The sequence below is a fragment of the Babylonia areolata genome, chromosome 22, assembly GCF_041734735.1.
Source record: "Babylonia areolata isolate BAREFJ2019XMU chromosome 22, ASM4173473v1, whole genome shotgun sequence".
Lineage (NCBI taxonomy): Eukaryota > Metazoa > Mollusca > Gastropoda > Neogastropoda > Buccinidae > Babylonia > Babylonia areolata.
The window spans coordinates 32937133-32954632 of record NC_134897.1 but is presented as its reverse complement, the minus strand read 5'-3'; the positions used below and the strand labels follow the sequence as shown (position 1 = coordinate 32954632).

General features: G+C 44.9%; 1 protein-coding gene across 1 annotated transcript in view; it reads right to left on the bottom strand.

The window, feature by feature from the left end:
• LOC143297300 (uncharacterized) overlaps positions 1-17500 on the bottom strand; it is an 85989-nt gene that overhangs the window by 33823 nt on the left and 34666 nt on the right. The window contains exons 5-12 of the mRNA XM_076609574.1: positions 15947-16097; positions 12872-12992; positions 7939-8068; positions 7336-7419; positions 4966-5113; positions 3179-3398; positions 1705-1863; positions 416-558 (exon numbers count right to left, since the gene is read on the bottom strand). Coding sequence (XP_076465689.1) covers positions 416-558; positions 1705-1863; positions 3179-3398; positions 4966-5113; positions 7336-7419; positions 7939-8068; positions 12872-12992; positions 15947-16097 — 1156 coding nt within the window. The remainder of the gene's footprint in view (positions 1-415; positions 559-1704; positions 1864-3178; positions 3399-4965; positions 5114-7335; positions 7420-7938; positions 8069-12871; positions 12993-15946; positions 16098-17500) is intronic.

Sequence of the window (17500 nt, the reverse complement as noted above, 5' to 3'; positions counted from 1 at the left end):
GACTCTCAAACTAGGAGGCAAAATTACACTGGCTCCGTAATGCTGCAACCTCGGGAGCTAGTTGGCCTTTGGGGGAACCATCCCAGCGCCGACTGTCCTAAAACCTTGGCCGAGAGCGTGGGGATGTAACTTGGGCAAGACACTCTCCACTGCAATCCTTCCCAGACAGCAGTTGCCTCCTACGTTCTGATGGTCATAGTCGGACACGACTGACTGCCATATATATATATTCCAAGCGCTATTACAATGTCCAACATGCAAACAAAAAATACACACTTAAAACATAAAAATGTTCACAACTTGTTAGCACTACTCCCGCCCTACCGCCCTCCACCACCCCACAAAAAAAGCAAAAACAAACAAACAAACAACAAAAAACGATGAAGAAACCAAAGCTGTGCGAGTGTATCCTTACTGATGGAGATCGGCCGCCGCTTCGCTGCCCACCAGAAAGTAGTCCTGGACGAAGGTGTTGTCACTCCGCAGCACTACTTCCCGCAGGTTCTGGTGCACCGTGTCACTGTTCTTCGTCACAAATCCTTCCGCCGAGTACTTGACCTGATTTCAAAACGATCGTCATCCTCCTCCTCCTCGTCATCATCACCATCTTCAAAATTACCATTAAGATTAAAAAAGATTCATTACGATTGTGGAGTGTTGGCCTGGAGAAGGAAGCGAGAGAATCTGAGCGCACTGGTTCGAATCACACCGACAGTCGCCAGTATTTTTCCCCCTCCACTAGACCTTGAGTGGTGGTCTGGACGCTAGTCATTCAGATGAGTCGATAAACCGAGGTCCCGTGTGCAGCATGCATTTAGCACACGTAAAAGAACCCATGGCAACAAAAGGGTTGTCCCTGGCAAAATTTTGTAGAAAAATCCACTTTGATAGGAAAACAAATACAATTTTCAGGCAGGAAAAAAAATACCAAAAAATGGGTGACGCTGTCAGTGTAGCGACGCACTCTCCCTGAGGAGAGCAGCCCCAATTTCACGCAGAGAAATCTGTTGTGACAAAAAGAGAAATACAAATACAAAAATGGCTTTATGGAAATAGGTAAACGAATGAGTAGATAGCATTGGTTAATAAGAAAACAAAAATATATTAATTAAGCAACCAACCCTTGATCTGATCAATAAAATTCAATGCATCACTGTAAAGAAACAGATCAGCCATCCCTCGTCATACCCATAAGGTTTAAAAAAAAACGAAAAAAAAATTCTAGTCAGCATTCCGGGCAGAAAGTTCCATTCAGCCTCTCACGACAGAACATCCACCTTTCCATCCACAGCAGAAAGTTCCATTCAGCCTCTCACGACAGAACATCCACCTTTCCATCCACAGCAGAAAGTTCCATTCAGCCTCTCACGACAGAACATCCACCTTTCCATCCACAGCAGAAAGTTCCATCTAGCCCATCACAACCAGAAAAGGTTATTTTGTCTGGCATGGTAGAAAGTTTTTTTTAGCCTCCCGGGACAGAAAGTCTCCATTTAGCCTACCACGACAGAAAAGGTCCATTTAGCTTATCATGACAGAAAAAAGAAATTAGTCTCCAGGGACAGAAAGTCCCACCTTACACACCAGGGCAGAAAGTTCAATTTAGCCTATCACGACACAGAAAAAGTCCGTTTAGCCTATTATGGTAGAAAGATCTTTTTGGCTTCCCGGGACCGACAGTCTCCATTTAGCCTATCCCCGAACCTTGCCAGCGTAGTGAAGGACGAGGAAGGTGGTGGCGGCGGGCTGGGAGGTGAAATGGGCCGACTGTGAGGAGCGGTGGGCACACTTGTTCAGCCAGCCCTGGTCGTTGCCGTTGGTGGCTATCTCGTCCTCCAGCAGCGGAATCAGCCCTTCAGGTTTCTGTCGGCAGAACACAGTTTTAGTCAGTCAGTTTTTGTGTGTGTTTTTTTCCCCCATTATTTCTTTCATTTCTTTAGTGATTAACACAGTTTTAGTCAGTCATTTTCTTCTTTCTTTCATTCTTTTTTTTAATAGTAAATTACACTATACTTAGATTGAACACACTTAAAATGCACGCCTCAAGACACACCGGGGCAACTGCTGCGCCAGACGATAGGAAAATCAAATAAAAAGAAAGCGATTACTGAAGATGTATGCGGGCGAAAGTGGTGCATGGAAGGTAATATGAAACTGTAGTAGGAGAAAAGGAATGAAATGAAATGAAATTATGGTGCTTAGAGCCTCGCCGACCACTAAGGCCATCTCAAGGCTATCGCCGCGTTAATAAGTACTACAAGGATAAAATAAACAAAAAAACAATTAAAACGAGTCACCACTTCAAACTTTCCACTCCAAAGTTTAAAAAAAGGAAGGAGAGATATTGGAAAAAATATAACGAGGATGGAGGCCCCACAAAAGAAGAAGAAGAAGAAAAAGAAATATGAGGAAAAAAGACGAAAAAAAAGAAGAAACGTGGATGGAAAGAGGAGGTTGGAGGACCCCTAAAAACAAACAAACAAAAACCCAAGCCCCCACTATACTTAGAGACGTTCAAGCATCGCTGGACGAATGAGACAGTGAGATCGAGCGAGCGCTTCACTCCCTGCAGTTTTCTCTCCACTGTCTGCCGCCGGTGAGTAATATATGCAGGACAGTCAGTCGTGTCCGACTATGACCACCAGAACAGTGGAGGAGGAGGTAACTGCTGTCCTGACTATCTGGGCCAGAATCTGATTATAGTGGAGAGAGTCTTGCCCAAGTTTACATCTCCACTCTCTCGGCCACTGGATCAGAAGTCCAAAAGCCTAACAGTGACAGTGAACAGTGGAACTTTATTCACACCCCCCCCTCCCCCCACAAAAAAAGAAAAAAAGAGAGAAAACAGGTGCACATAGATCTAAAAGACACATACAATCAAACCATTACAGACAAAGAGAGAGCAGTGCATGCGCCAGAAAAGAAAAAAAAAGTAAGACAATGAACAAAACAATCGACCCATTTACACATACTCACTCAAGCAATCAGTTCTTTTCAAAACATATTCACATTAAGAAAATATTATGCCACGGCGTCGCCACGCCAAAATAATCATGATGAAAACAAGCAACCAAGCAACCAAACCGACCAAGCACCAACCAACCAACCAAGCCAACCAAACCAACCAACCAACCAAGCCAACCAACACACCAAGCAACCAACCAAACAAAATCCTCACAGCAAAAATAAGCTGCACGATCTCCGCGTTGTCCCGGAAGGTGACGTCAACGGGGGCGATGCCCTCTCTGACGTAGTCCTCCAGCTCGTGACGGAAGGTCCGCTGCAGGAAGAACTGGTGGAGCCGCTCGTTGGTGGCGTTGATGATGAACTGCTCGAAGCCGTTGCGGTGCTCCACGTTCTCGAAGCCAGAGATGTCCAGGAGACGGATGGAGGAGGTCCTAGTTGGGGGGTAGAGAGTAAAGAGAGAGCTGGTGTGGTTAGGGTGGGGTGGGGTGGGTTTGGGGTGGGAGTGAGAACTATAATGACATGTGAATATCAAGATTCAGCGCTGTACAAATATTATTATTATTATTATTACTTTTATTATCATTATTATTATTATTATTCCCTCAAGGCCCATGCGCCCTGTTTGAAAAGGTGATTACATGTTTTTTTGTGTGCATACGAGGAGAGAGACAGGGAGTGGGAAAGAGAGAGAGAGAGAGAGAGAGAGAGAGAGAGAGATAGACAGACAGACAGAGAGAAAGACACAGAGAGACAGAGATTGAGGAGGGATTGGGTTGGGTTGTTGGTGTGGGAGTGAAAACGATAATTATATAATTATTATCATTTCTACCACAGGCCCATGCGCCCCGCTTGAAAAGGTGATTATATGTTTTTTGTGTGGATACATTATGATGGGGAGGGTTTGTAGCAGGATAGAGAGAGAGGGAGTGGGAAAGACACACACACACACACACACACACACACACACACATTGAGGAGGGAGGAAGGGAGAGAGGGAGGAAGAGGAGGGAGAGATAGCGAGTGATTGTGATGGTGATGTTTGTGTCAATATTGATATGATGATGATGATGATGATGATGATGGTGATGATGATGATGATGATGATAACAACAACAACAGAACAAGAATAATAAGAACAACAACAAAAAGACGAAGACCTCGATGACAGAGTGCCAATCCTACTCAAACGTCTGACGTAAAGGATACAAAAATCTCCAGACCTTACCAACAGAACATGATTAAAAACGGGACACTGCCAACTCCTCCCCTTTAACTCCCACTCAGGTGGTTTACTTGACCGACACAGGCAAATGCGTCGCCCCATAAGTTGTTACACACACTCCTCACACACACACACACACACACACACACACACACAAACACACACACAAACTCACTCTCACGTACGCACCCCCAACGCAAACACACACATTTTTCTTGTCTCGAACTCGGACACACACACACGCACGCACGCACACACACACGCACGCACGCACGCACCCCCACCCCAAACACACACGTTTTTTTTCTTGTCTTGAACTCGGATTCTTCTCCACTCCTTCCATTTATCTCCCACTTCAAATGGCTTGTAAACTTTTGCCGATACAGGGCAAAGGCGTCACCCTGTCACTTGTTACACTATCAGCCACCCACCCACCCGACGATCCACCCGTCCACCCACATTCCACCCAACACAAACACACGCATACGCGCGCGAACTTGGACACACACAGAATCACAAACACACACACACACGTACGCACACCTGATTATGCATGCACACACACGCACGCGCGCACGCACACACACACACACTATATATATACTTCATCCCTGTCCCCCACACGCACACGCCACCCCCACACTCATATCAACCACCACCTAGACCCCTGCACGCACCAGCACCCCCACCACACACACACACACTCTCTCTCTCTCTCTCTCTCGCAACCCTTCCCCCCTCCCCTAATCCCACCCCTCCTACTTGAGGTGCCATACCTGGCTGACGTAGGCAAGGCTCCACCCCGCAGGTTGTGATTGATCTTGTCGATGACGCCGTAGAAGAGCACGGCATACAACTCACGCGCTAGTGCGTCACGCCCGTCGCGAGCCTGACGTAACGTCTTGTGACGTATTATCCTTTCACCTAAAAATTAAAAAAATTAAAAAATTAAAAAAAAACCCGCAAGGCAACTTTTCAGCGGTATCAACGTAGATTTCACGTATATGATATGTTTTTTACACGCAAGATTCAATATTAAAGATTCACCTACCTACCCACCCAACATACACAGGGAAAGAGAGAGACAGACAGAAAGACAGAGACACAGAGAGAAAGAGACACTGAGGACAGACAGAGAGACAAAGGGAGAGAGAAATAGAGAGAGGGAAGTAAAGAGAAGGAGAAAGAGAGAAGGAGAGAGAGAGAGAGAAGAGAGAGAGAGAGAGAGAGAGAGAGACAGAGATAGAGACAGAGAGAGAGAGAGAGAGTCTAAGACAGAGATGGATAAGAGAAAACACACACACACACACACACACACACACACACACACACACACACACACACAACCAAAAACACAAGAGCGGAGAGAGACATGCGTTATAGAAGCAAACCGAGAAACGAGAGAAAAACAAAACAAAACAAAAACGAAAAACAACGATACAAAACAAATTCTTGTTTCACCAGGGCAATGAGATAAGCAGCAAACACCCAAGCATATTTGTGCCCAGCCCTGGAATGTAAAATAAAAAGACAGATGAAAAAGGAAGCGTGTGCGGGAGGGGTGATGGAGGGGCATCGAAAGTAAACACATTAATCTGTATTTGTATTTCTTTTTATCACAACAGATTTCTCTGTGTGAAATTCGGGCTGCTCTCCCTAGGGAGAGCGCGTCGCTACTGCAGGTTTTTTTTTGTTTTTTTTTCCATATTGGATGGGATTTTTCTACAGAATTTCGCCAGGAACAACCCTTTTGTTGCTGCACACGGGACCTCGGTTTATCGTCTCATCCGAATGACTAGCGTCCATACCACCACTCAACGTCTAGTGGAGGGGGAGAAAAATATCGGCGGCTGAACCGTGATTCGAACCAGTGCGCTCAGATTCTCTCTCTCTTCACTAACTGCACGGTTGCCCTTCAATCAATCCAGGTATACAAATAATATCATTATTAAAAAAAAAAGAATCGATCTGTTTAAAACTAGTCTGGCATACTCAGGGTGGACACTTTGGAACTCCTTACCAGAATACATTAAGAATATAAGCAGTATCAGCTCATTTAAATCAGCTTATAAAACTTTCCTTTTTAAAAGCCTAAACTCAAAGGTAACACATCACAATATCTGATTTATTCTCTTCAAGCCAGTAACTGTGGGTTTTTTTGTTGTTGTTTGTTTTTCTGATAATGTTTGGTTGTCTCATTGGTTGTTTTTTTTTCTATCTTCCTTTGTAATATTTTTCCCTGAGTGTGCGAGTGTGTATGTAATTTTGTTTGTGGTCGATAGATTACCCCCCCCCCCCACCCCCCTTAGTTTCCTTCTTTTAATTTTTTTTTCTTTTTTTTTTAATAGTACTTAATTTATTTTCTTTTTCCTGTACTTGATAATTGCGATTTTTTGTTGCTGCTGTTGTTGTTTTTTGTTGTTGTTTTTTTGTTTTTTCTTTTTCTTTTGTCCCCTCTGTGTGTGTGTGTGTGTGTGTGTGTGTGTGTGTGTGTGTGTGTGTGTGTGTGTGTGTGTGTGTGTGTGTGTGTGTGTGTGTGTGTGTGTGTGTGTGTTTTCTGTTTTCTCTCTTTGTCCAGGGCTGGGTGGAAAAAGGCATGTGTACTTGCTTATCTCATTACCCTGGTGAAATAAAATTTCGTTTCGTTTCGTTTCGTTTCGCTTCCCAGGCGGACGCGTTACCTCTAGGCCATCACTTCACACAATAAAGAATTATCACCATGAAGGAAAACAAAACGGGAAACGAAACAGCGCAAACGATAGGAAGGGGGGGGGGAAAGGAAACAACACAAACCTAACAACGAACGGAAATCCAAACATCCACAGCCACACAACTCCAGCACACAGTGAGAAAGACAGACAGACAGACAGACAGACAGACACACACACACACACACAAAGACACACACAAACACACAGACAAACTCACACACACACACTCACAGACACAGACAGACACACACGGAGACACACACACACACACACACACACACACACACACACACACACACACACTAACACACACTCACAGACAAACAGACAGACTCACTCACTCACACACACACACACACACACACACACACACACACACTAATATTAACACACAATCACAGACACAGACACAGACACACACACACACACACTCACCTTGGATTTCCATGCTGACCCGCAGCAGACTGTTTTCGAAGTCCTCCACTACCTCCTCCCCGTCCAGCTCCAGCACTTCCACCGCTGTAACACACACACACACACACACACACACACGCAAACACACACACATACACGCGCGCGCAAACACACACACACACACACACACATATATAACACCTAAATATCACACGATATGTATTTTTAAAACAACACCAACAACAAAAACCCCTGGATATTTAATGATTCATGGAACAGACCTAACTGCTAACAGTATCCACTCCAAAGCGGTGTGTAACACGAAACAGCGTTTTGGGACGTCTGTCCCTCCAAGACGGAGGGGCATCATGAGACAAGAAAACGGCGGTAAAATAAGCCTGCTAACTACGAAACTCAGGAGCCATGGTTATTTACGGTAAACTACCGCGTAAACGCCGCAGTATCTAATAAACGCCAACTCATCCCATATTTTGGGGTTAAAAAAACAACAAACAAAAACCTACCAACTTTGCATATTGTAAAATACCTTGTAAGCGCCCCCCTTCCCCTCCCATTTTAGGTAAAAACCTTGCAATCAAGGGAGATGATGCAAAGATGACTCACCCCTCTCCAGACACATCCTGCCCATAGCGTCCAACTCAATGACGTCGTCCACATCAGGGTTCGGGTGTTCAAACTCCACGCTGGTCAGCAGCAGGATGGCCGACAGCATACTGAACAGCGAGGAGACCTCCTGGATAATGATGATAAACATGATTAACCCACTCATTACGGCCGGTCCTCTCTTCTCCTCTACACAGACCCCTCGGATGTCCAGTGGGTGTCTGAATGACCCAACCTTCAGCTTCCGTCATCAGAACTGTGGTATTCTTTGTCAACATTCACCTCTTCAGTATAAAAGCCTTCCACATGCCATATTTTGATGATGGTAATTGGGATGAAACGCTGTTAACGTAGTCTCTTTCGCCGTTCGTATGGAGAGAGTTAACAGTAGTCTGAATGAAACGGTAATCTAAATGATAGATCTCTTTCTCTCTCTGTTTTCCCCTCCGTCTCATTTACTATGTTGTTTTCAATTGTTGATGTTTTGTTGTCCTTTTTTTTTTTTCAAAATGTACTTTGTGTGTGTAATACTATCTTGTAATGTTTCTGGAGTGGACATTAAAAAAACACACAAAAGAACACACACACACACACACACACACACACCACACACACACACACACACACACACAAAAGAAAAAAAAAGAAAAGAAAAAAAGAGATAACAGTAATCATCATCATCATCATCAATAATGATCATACTACTACTACTACTACTGCTGCTGCTGCTACTGCTACTACTTACAATAATAATCACGGTAATACTAGTAACAATAATTACATTATTAGTAGTAGTAGTAGTAGTAATGATGATAAAGATAATGATAATGATAATGATGATAATAATAATAATAATAATAATAATAATAATAATGAAGATGATGATGATGATGACGATGATAAAAAGAAGAAGAAACAGTCGTTGAATGGTATCATTAAGACTACTTAAGATACTTAAGAACATCGAAAAGAAATGATAAAACGCCAAATTGATAAGACTGCGTTTCTTTTATTACATATATATATATATATATTTTTCATATCTGTCTGTCTTTATGCCCACCTATCTATGTAATTGTCTGTCTGTCTGTCTGTCAGTATGTATGTATGTATGTATATATGTATTATGTATGTATATGTGTATATTCGTATAACAGTGGTATTCTGTCTGGTGTCGAAAAAAATGCGCATGAATACTGAAAACCAGAGAAATACGAATACGAAGTGTTTTAATCAGCTTAAGGCCTATGCCCCTACCTGAAGGGGAAACCATAATTATATAAATCGTACAGTTTTCCAATAATACAGTGTCTAATAGGCACTCTTAATGTGATCATTGTGATGGAAAATTCATATTGATACTGTTATTTGTATTTGTATTTCTTTTTTATCACAACAGATTTCTCTGTGTGAAATTCCGGCGGCTCTCCCCAGGTAGAACGCGTCGCTACACTACAGCGCCACCCATTTTTTTGTATTTTTTTCCTGCGTGCAGTTTTATTTGTTTTTTCTATCGAGGTGGATTTTTCTACATAATTTTGTCAGGAACAACCTTTTTGTTGCCGTGGATTGTTTTAAGTGCGCTACGTGCATGCTGCACACGGGACCTCGGTTTATCGTCTCACCGACTGACTAGCGTCCAGACCACCCCTCAAGGTCTAGTGGAGGGGAAGAAAATATCGGCGGCTGAGCCGTGATTCGAACCAACGCGCTCAGATTCTCTCGCTTCCTATGCGGGCGCGTTTCCTCTAGGCCAACACTTCACGAGCCGATCGCATTCGTTTTAAGGCACTGGGAATGTAGGACGCTAGGTTCCACAAAATACAATCTCGTTCCAGGGTGACAAAAGCAAATTCGATGTACAGCGGTATGGGCTATTGTAAAACTTTAGGCTGAATTTATTTCATCCTTAAATCGTGAAGAAGAGGACAGCAAAACATAAAATGGATTCCATCTTCTGAATCATGGCATAAACGACACGGTGATTTATCTACTTTTCTTTCACTGAATCTAAACCAATGTCTGATACGCCAAATCTTATTTAGTCAAAGCACGCTTTAATCTACTATTCAATGCAATTTCAATAAATGGTTCCACATTATTTGTCACTTTAAACATCCTGTATTCAGTAAATCTGTTGCTGTTCTGAACGTGGTCATGACAGTTCTGTCACCAACAGTCAACAATTCTTCTTTTGATTAAACGTGTTATAAATCCTGTAGCATTTCCAACGACTTGGTTATCCCAGACACAGGCAAATCCAAAAGCACAAACATTAATTTCGAAAACCTGTAACCCAAGCCTTCTTTCCATTATTGTCTAAATTATACAGCGTCCTGAAAGCCTTTGTGTAGAAACCTGTAATTATCCATTCTAGCTGATTCTAGCCAGTAACTAATACACTTCACAGAAGAATTTAGGTATATCAGGTGTCTGCCAAGTTCACCATAAATAAAATCGTTAGCTGTTTGCCTGTCAACATTCAAGAAGCGTTTCAAGGTAAACAAGTGTAGTCTTTCAACGTCAATATCATTTTCAAATGCCCAGCTGCACCTCCATAGTGTAACATAGACAGTGACAGAAAGAGAGGGAAAATAAGAGGGGTGAGCGAGTTACGGGAAGAGAAAGTGAGGAGGCAGAAATAGGAGAGACAGACAGACAGACAGACAGCCTCACAAATTGAGGGAGAGAGAGAGTTAGAGGGAGAGAGAGAACCAGATAGAAATTGAGAGAGAAAGAGCAATACAGAGAGAGAGAGGGAGGGAGAGGGGGGGCGGGGGGGGGGGGGGGGGTAGAGGGAGAAAGAGGAGGGGGAGAGAGAGATTTATTTGAAACGGACATGCGAGCGATTAGCAAACTGGAACAGTAGCCAGTGCAGCACGAGGTTGTGAACACACACCACCACAGTCGTCCTCATCCTGCTCCCCTTTAACCTCAACTCCCCCCCCTCCACGCACGCACATATACACACACGTGCGCGCGCGCACACACACACACACACACACACACACACACACACACATAAACACACGCGCAATAGCACACACACACACATACACATGAACACACGCGCAACAGCATACACACACACACACACACACACACACACACACACACACGTACACGCATACAAAACAGCACACGCACACACACACACGCGCTCGTGCACACACAACAGGGCAGGAATGAAGAGAAGAAAGGAAAGGGGAAGGAAAAAGAGAGAGAGTGAGAGAGAAAGGGGGAGGGATCGAGCGTGGTGAAACTGGAACGCGGGTGGATTCAGAGACACAGAAACAAGAACCAACGAACAGGATACATGTAAGACCTGACCACTCCCATCCCCATCCCCCACCTCCCACACAACCCCACCACCACCCTACAACCAAACCCCACCCCACACCCACACCCACCCACACAAACTAAAGAGATATATCTATGCCAGCAGTGTATGCCGTTCAATCAACAAGAACAAAACGCAAGCATTAAACATGATAATGATCGTAACAACGTGGACTCTTGCTTAGCAGCGGTACTCCGTTCTATGTTTCGGCTCACCACGGTTTTACAGTAAAAAAAATTAATGTACGAAACTGGACGGGGGAAGATAACCTATTCAAGAAGAGCTGAAATAGTACACTTCCTACAAAAGATACAGCATTAGCACGGAATAATACATCCAATAACTACATGGATCAGACAGAGAGAAAATGAGTGAGAGGGACAGGTGTGGTGGGGCTTGGAGGGCAGGAAGAGAGAGAGAGAGAGAGAGAGAGAGAGTGAGACAGAGAGTGAGACAGAGAGAGAGACAGAGAGAGAGAGAGGGAGAGAGAGAGAGAGAGAGAGAGGGGGAGAGAGAGAGGGGGAGAGGGAGAGAGAGAGAGAGAGAGGGAGAGAAAGAGAGAGTGAGAGAGAGAGGAAGAGAGAAAAAGAGAGAGGGAGAGAGAAAAAGAGAGAGGGGAGAGAGATAGGGAGAGAGAGAGAGCGAGAGAGAGAGGGAGGGAGAGACGGAGAGAAAGAGAGAGAGAGGGAGCGGGAGAGAGGGAGAGAGCGAGGGGGGGCACCTCTTCCACCACCACCCTCACCACCACCACCACCACCACCACCACCATCATCACCACCACCACCATCATCATCATCAACAACAACCCCCCCCTCCACACACACACACCACTACCAACAATAACACCACCACCATCACCTCTGCCGCCGCCACCACCCCTACCCCCACCAACCCACCCCCCCACCACCACCTCCGCCACCACCTCCGCCACCACCCCCACCACCATACTACCACCACCAAGAACAGCAACACCACCACCACCACCAACATCACCACCACCTCCGCCACCACCCCGACCCACATACTACCACCACCAACAACAACACCGCACCCCTCCCCCACCACCACCACCAACATCATCACCACCTCTGCCACCAGTGGAGTGATGGCCTAGAGGTAACGCGTCCGCCTAGGAAGCCAGAAAATCTGAGCGCGCTGGTTCGAATCACGGCCAAGCCGCCGGTATTTTTTCCCCTTCCACTGGACCTTGAGTGATGGTCTGGACGCTACTCGTTCGGATGAGACGATAAACCGAGGTCCCGTGTGCAGCAAGCACTTAGCGCACTTAAAAGAACCCACGGAAAGAAAAGGGTTGTTCCTGGCAAAATTCTGAAAAAAATATACTTCGATAGGAAAAACAAATAAACCTGCGCACAGGAAAAAAGAAAAAGAAAAAAAGGGTGGAACTGTAGCGTAGCGACGCGCCCTCCCTGGGGAGAGCAGCCCAAATTTGACACAGAGAAATCTGTTGTGATAAAAAGAAATACAAATACAAATACCACAACCAACCACACTCACACCCACCGCCACCACAAGCAACAACAACAGCAACACCATCACCTCCGCCACCACAACCCACCACATCCCACTTACGTTCGAGTTGAAGCCGACCTCGGGCAGGATGGAGATGAGGAGAGCACATTGAGAGCTGTGCTTCTGGAACTCTTCCTCCGTGCGGAAGACTCCGTCCGTCAGGTCCCATGGCTTGAGGATTCTGACAACACACAGCCACAGGCAACATAAACAGTTTCAGTTTCAGTTGCTCAAGGAGGCGTCACTGCGCTCGGACAAACCATATACGCTACACCACATCTGCCAAGCAGATGCCTGACCAGCAGCGTAACCCAACGCGCTTAGTCAGGCCTTGAAAAAAAAAAAAAAAAAAAAAAAAAAAGGGGGGGGGAATAAATAAGAGATAAGCTTACATAAATAAATAAATAAATAAATAATAATTATAATATAGAAAAAGATAGTAGTAATAATAATAGTAATACTAATAAAATGATAATAATAAAAAATAAATAAATAAATAAATAAGACAACAATGGTGATAATTAAGCGAATGAATGTAAAATATGACGACACACATTCACACATACACCCACACATGCATAACAGAAATGCACCAAACATGCAGTTTCACAGAACATAAACAATGACCAAAAAAAGAAGAAAAAAAAAGAGAAAAAAAAATTGATGTGTATTATATTGTAACTTAAGACCATCCACATTAACGAAGATTCACCTTGTCCAATTCGGGAAAATAATGTGTGTGTGTGTGTGTGTGTGTGTGTGTGTAGATGTGGACACATAAGATATACATGTTATGTAACAATATGGCAAGTTATGTGAAAGTGTTCCATGTGTGTATTCTTCTGAATTTTTATGTTTATTTCTTTTTTTTCTTTCTTCTTTTTTTTCTTTCTTGTATGCCCTTTTGTTGCCATTATATTGGTAAAATATTGAAAGAAGAGTTTTTAAAAAAGGGAAACAAGAGGAAACACCTTCGTGACTCACGTGCGATTCCTGTGCTGAACAAACCAAACCAAAAAATGTCGTGGGTGTTTGGGAGAGAGAGAGGGTGAGGTTTCCAGCCAACTAGAGGCAACGCCTTCTTGGGCTCATGTGCGAGTCATGTGCTGAAGAAACCGAGCCTAAACTGCCCGTGTGGTGGGGAGAGAGAAGGTGGGATTTCCAGTCAACAAGAGGGAAAGGGTCATCGGTTCACGTGTGACTCCTGTGCTGAACAAACCGAGCCGAAAATGCCGTGGGTGGGGGAGAGAGGGGGTGAGGTGGGGTGGGGTTTCCAGTCAACAAGAGGCAAAGCCTTCGTGGCTCATGCGCGATTCCTGTGCTGAACAAACCAAACCAAAAAATGTCGTGGGTGTTTGGCGGAGAGAGAGGGTGAGGTTTCCAGCCAACTAAAGGCAACGCCTTCTTGGGCTCATGTGCGAGTCATGTGCTGAAGAAACCGAGCCTAAACTGCCCGTGTGGTGGGGAGAGAGAAGGTGGGATTTCCAGTCAACAAGAGGGAAAGGGTCATCGGTTCACGTGTGACTCCTGTGCTGAACAAACCGAGCCGAAAATGCCGTGGGTGGGGGAGAGAGGGGGTGAGGTGGGGTGGGGTTTCCAGTCAACAAGAGGCAAAGCCTTCGTGGCTCATGCGCGATTCCTGTGCTGAACAAACCAAACCAAAAAATGTCGTGGGTGTTTGGGGGAGAGAGAGGGTGAGGTTTCCAGCCAACTAAAGGCAACGCCTTCTTGGGCTCATGTTTGATTCCTGTGTTGAAGATTCGAGCCGAAATTACTCGGTATGCAGGGAGAGAGAGGGTGGGGTTTCAAGTCAACAAGAGGCAAAGCTTTCATGGGTTCACGTGTACTTCCTGTGCTGAACAACCAAACTTAAATTTCCGATGATGGGGTACAGAGAGAGTGGGGTTTCCAGCCGACAAAAGGCAAAGCCTTCTTGGGCTCATGTGTGCGTATGCACAAACGTGCTCGAGCGCACGCGTGCATGAACACGCGTATGGGCGTGTGTGTGCGCTCGCGCTCGGCACGCGTGTATCGGCGGTTGGAGTGTGTTGCAGCACACTGCTTTTCATTTACACGATTGACAATCACTCAGCCTCGACCTACACGGATTCAAGAAAATGTTCCGAGTTACTTTTTTCTTTTTTCTTTTTATCGGAGTTGTTTACAAAAGTTGCCCTTGAAACAGGAAACGGCGTCTCCCGTTCTCGTGTTATCCCAGGCGAGATGCAGTGAAAGGACTGTCAGCATGGTTGAGTGCTTGCGCGATCCCCACCACCTCACCCTCCACCCAACACACACACACACATACACACACTCGCGTGCACAGAAATGGGTTTGCCTTTTTTTTTCTTTAAGAAAATTCATATATGTTACTAAGTTTACAAGTTGTTGGCCAAACACCCAGTCAACCATGGAATACGCTAATGCTATGTTGTGCCTGTCCTGAAAGGCTTTTTTCTCTTTTAATAGCAAGCGCATTTATCGTCATACAACTCTTACGGTAGTAATTGGTAGAGAGGGCGTGTATAGGTTTCACAACGTCTGTCTGCCCGATAGCCACCGTTTCTCGGTCAGGAGGCAAGACCAACCAGTTCACTGTTTTGTAAGACGGAAAAGGTTTCAGGCATGCCTTACCGATCATCTGTTGCTTCATCTTTAACAAATTTAGTAGGTTGAAACTTTCTGAAGCCGGCGGCTAAAATTCAACACAAGCGTAATTTCTAAACGCTGGTCGAGTGGCTAAAGTCTCCAAGTTGGTATCTCAGCACTCCAGATACCTATCCCTGACTGGGACTCGGATGTGTGTGTGTGTGTGTGTGTGTGTGTGTGTGTGTGTGTGTGTGTGTGTGTGTGTGTTAGTATGTGTGTGTGTGTGTGTGTGTGTGTGTGTGTGTAGTTGTGTGTGTGTGTGTGTGTGTGTGTGTGTGTGTGTGTGTGTGTGTGTGTGTGTGTGTGTGTGTGTGTTTGCGTGTTTGTATATATGTATATGTGTGTACTGTAGTGTGTGTTTAAGTGCATGCGTGCATGCGTATGTACGTGCGTGCGTATGTGTGTATGTGTGTGTGTGTGTGTGTGTGTGTGTGTGTGTATGTGTGTGTGCATCTGTGCGCGTGCGTGGTACATCACGTGAGTTACCTGTACGATTCGGCAGCGAGGTCGAGGCCCAGCTGTGACAGGCGCTGGGAGGACAGGCCGGCGAACAGCGAGTAGAACACGTGGAAGTTCTTCTCCACAGGGCTGCGGCTGGTCACCCGAAACTTCTCCAGGATGAAACACTCCAGGCGGGCTGAAACATACAATAATAATAATAATAATAATAATAATAATGTACATTTATATAGCGCCCTTACTTTCTAAGAGCTCACGGCGCTTTACATGAAAGAAAAATATTACAAGTTACATAAAACATTCATGACCACTCTTTCTCAAAAAAACCTTCCCCCCCTCACCCCTCCCTCCCCCACTTCCTATTTCTACTCTACATACAACCAAAGTGTGCTGACATGGGTGGTGTTGGAGAACAAGGAACATGAGAGTACTTATAGATAGGTTTTAAAAAGACGAGTTTTTAGTGATACGTACATCGAGGGAAAAAAATAAGCACAATATGATTGTTGCGAGCACACGAGCACGCTCTCTCTCTCTCTCTCTCTCACACACACACACACACACACAAACGCACGAGCGCGCTCACGCATTCATAGCTCTCACGCTGATGTGATGTATGGAAACGCAAAACATGCAATCACTTGCAATCGTTTTATTGAAAACATTGTAGATGCTTCTCTCTACCTACTTAACGATGGCAGAATAACACGTGTCCCAGACAGAGCAACTGCCATAGACCTCACTTTAATCTCACCAGATCTAGCACCAGTATGTGACCGCGTCTGGGGTACAGTCAGTGCTGTGCTATGTGGCTGGTCCCAAATTGCCTTTCTCCTTTCTTTTGATTGCGAACAAGTAATGCAATATTATGCTGCCTTAAAACCGCAACTGAACGAAACGCGGTATTCTCTATAATTCACCAGCCAATCCGATGCGACGGCAATAAAAAAAAAAAATTGTTGGTCGGGAGACAAGCAAAAAACAACAACCCCCCCCCCCAAAAAAAAAAAAAACACACACACCAAAAAAACAACAACAAACAACCCCCCCCCCCCCAAAAAAAACAAAAAACAACAACAACAAAAAACAAACAAAACCCACCAACCCCGAAAACAAACAACACAACAACAACAAAAAACAAAAAACAAACAAACAAAAAATCCCACTAAGAACTAAGTGGAGCATATAAATAAACAGAAAGAGCGGAAGGGGGAGGGAGGTAAGGAGTGGGAAGGATGGTAGGGAAAGAGAAAGCAACGTGGCTGAGGGAGGAGGGAGGAAGAGAGAAGGATGGAGAGGTGGGCGGGGGGGGGGGGGAGGAGGGTTGAAAAAGTGTAGAGGAGCGAGGCAGAGAGAGAGAGAGAGAAATGAACAGAGGAACACACACACACACACACACACACACACTGACACTTTTGACACTTTGAAGCTTTTATCTAAATGGCCTTGAGGTCCTCGGGACATGGGCCAATGCGTCAACATATATTCCTTTCATTTCATGACAAAACATTGGCATCAACGAATGAACATGGCGAAAGCCAATACTGACACGAAACAATGTTCTTTCCTCGAAGAAAAACC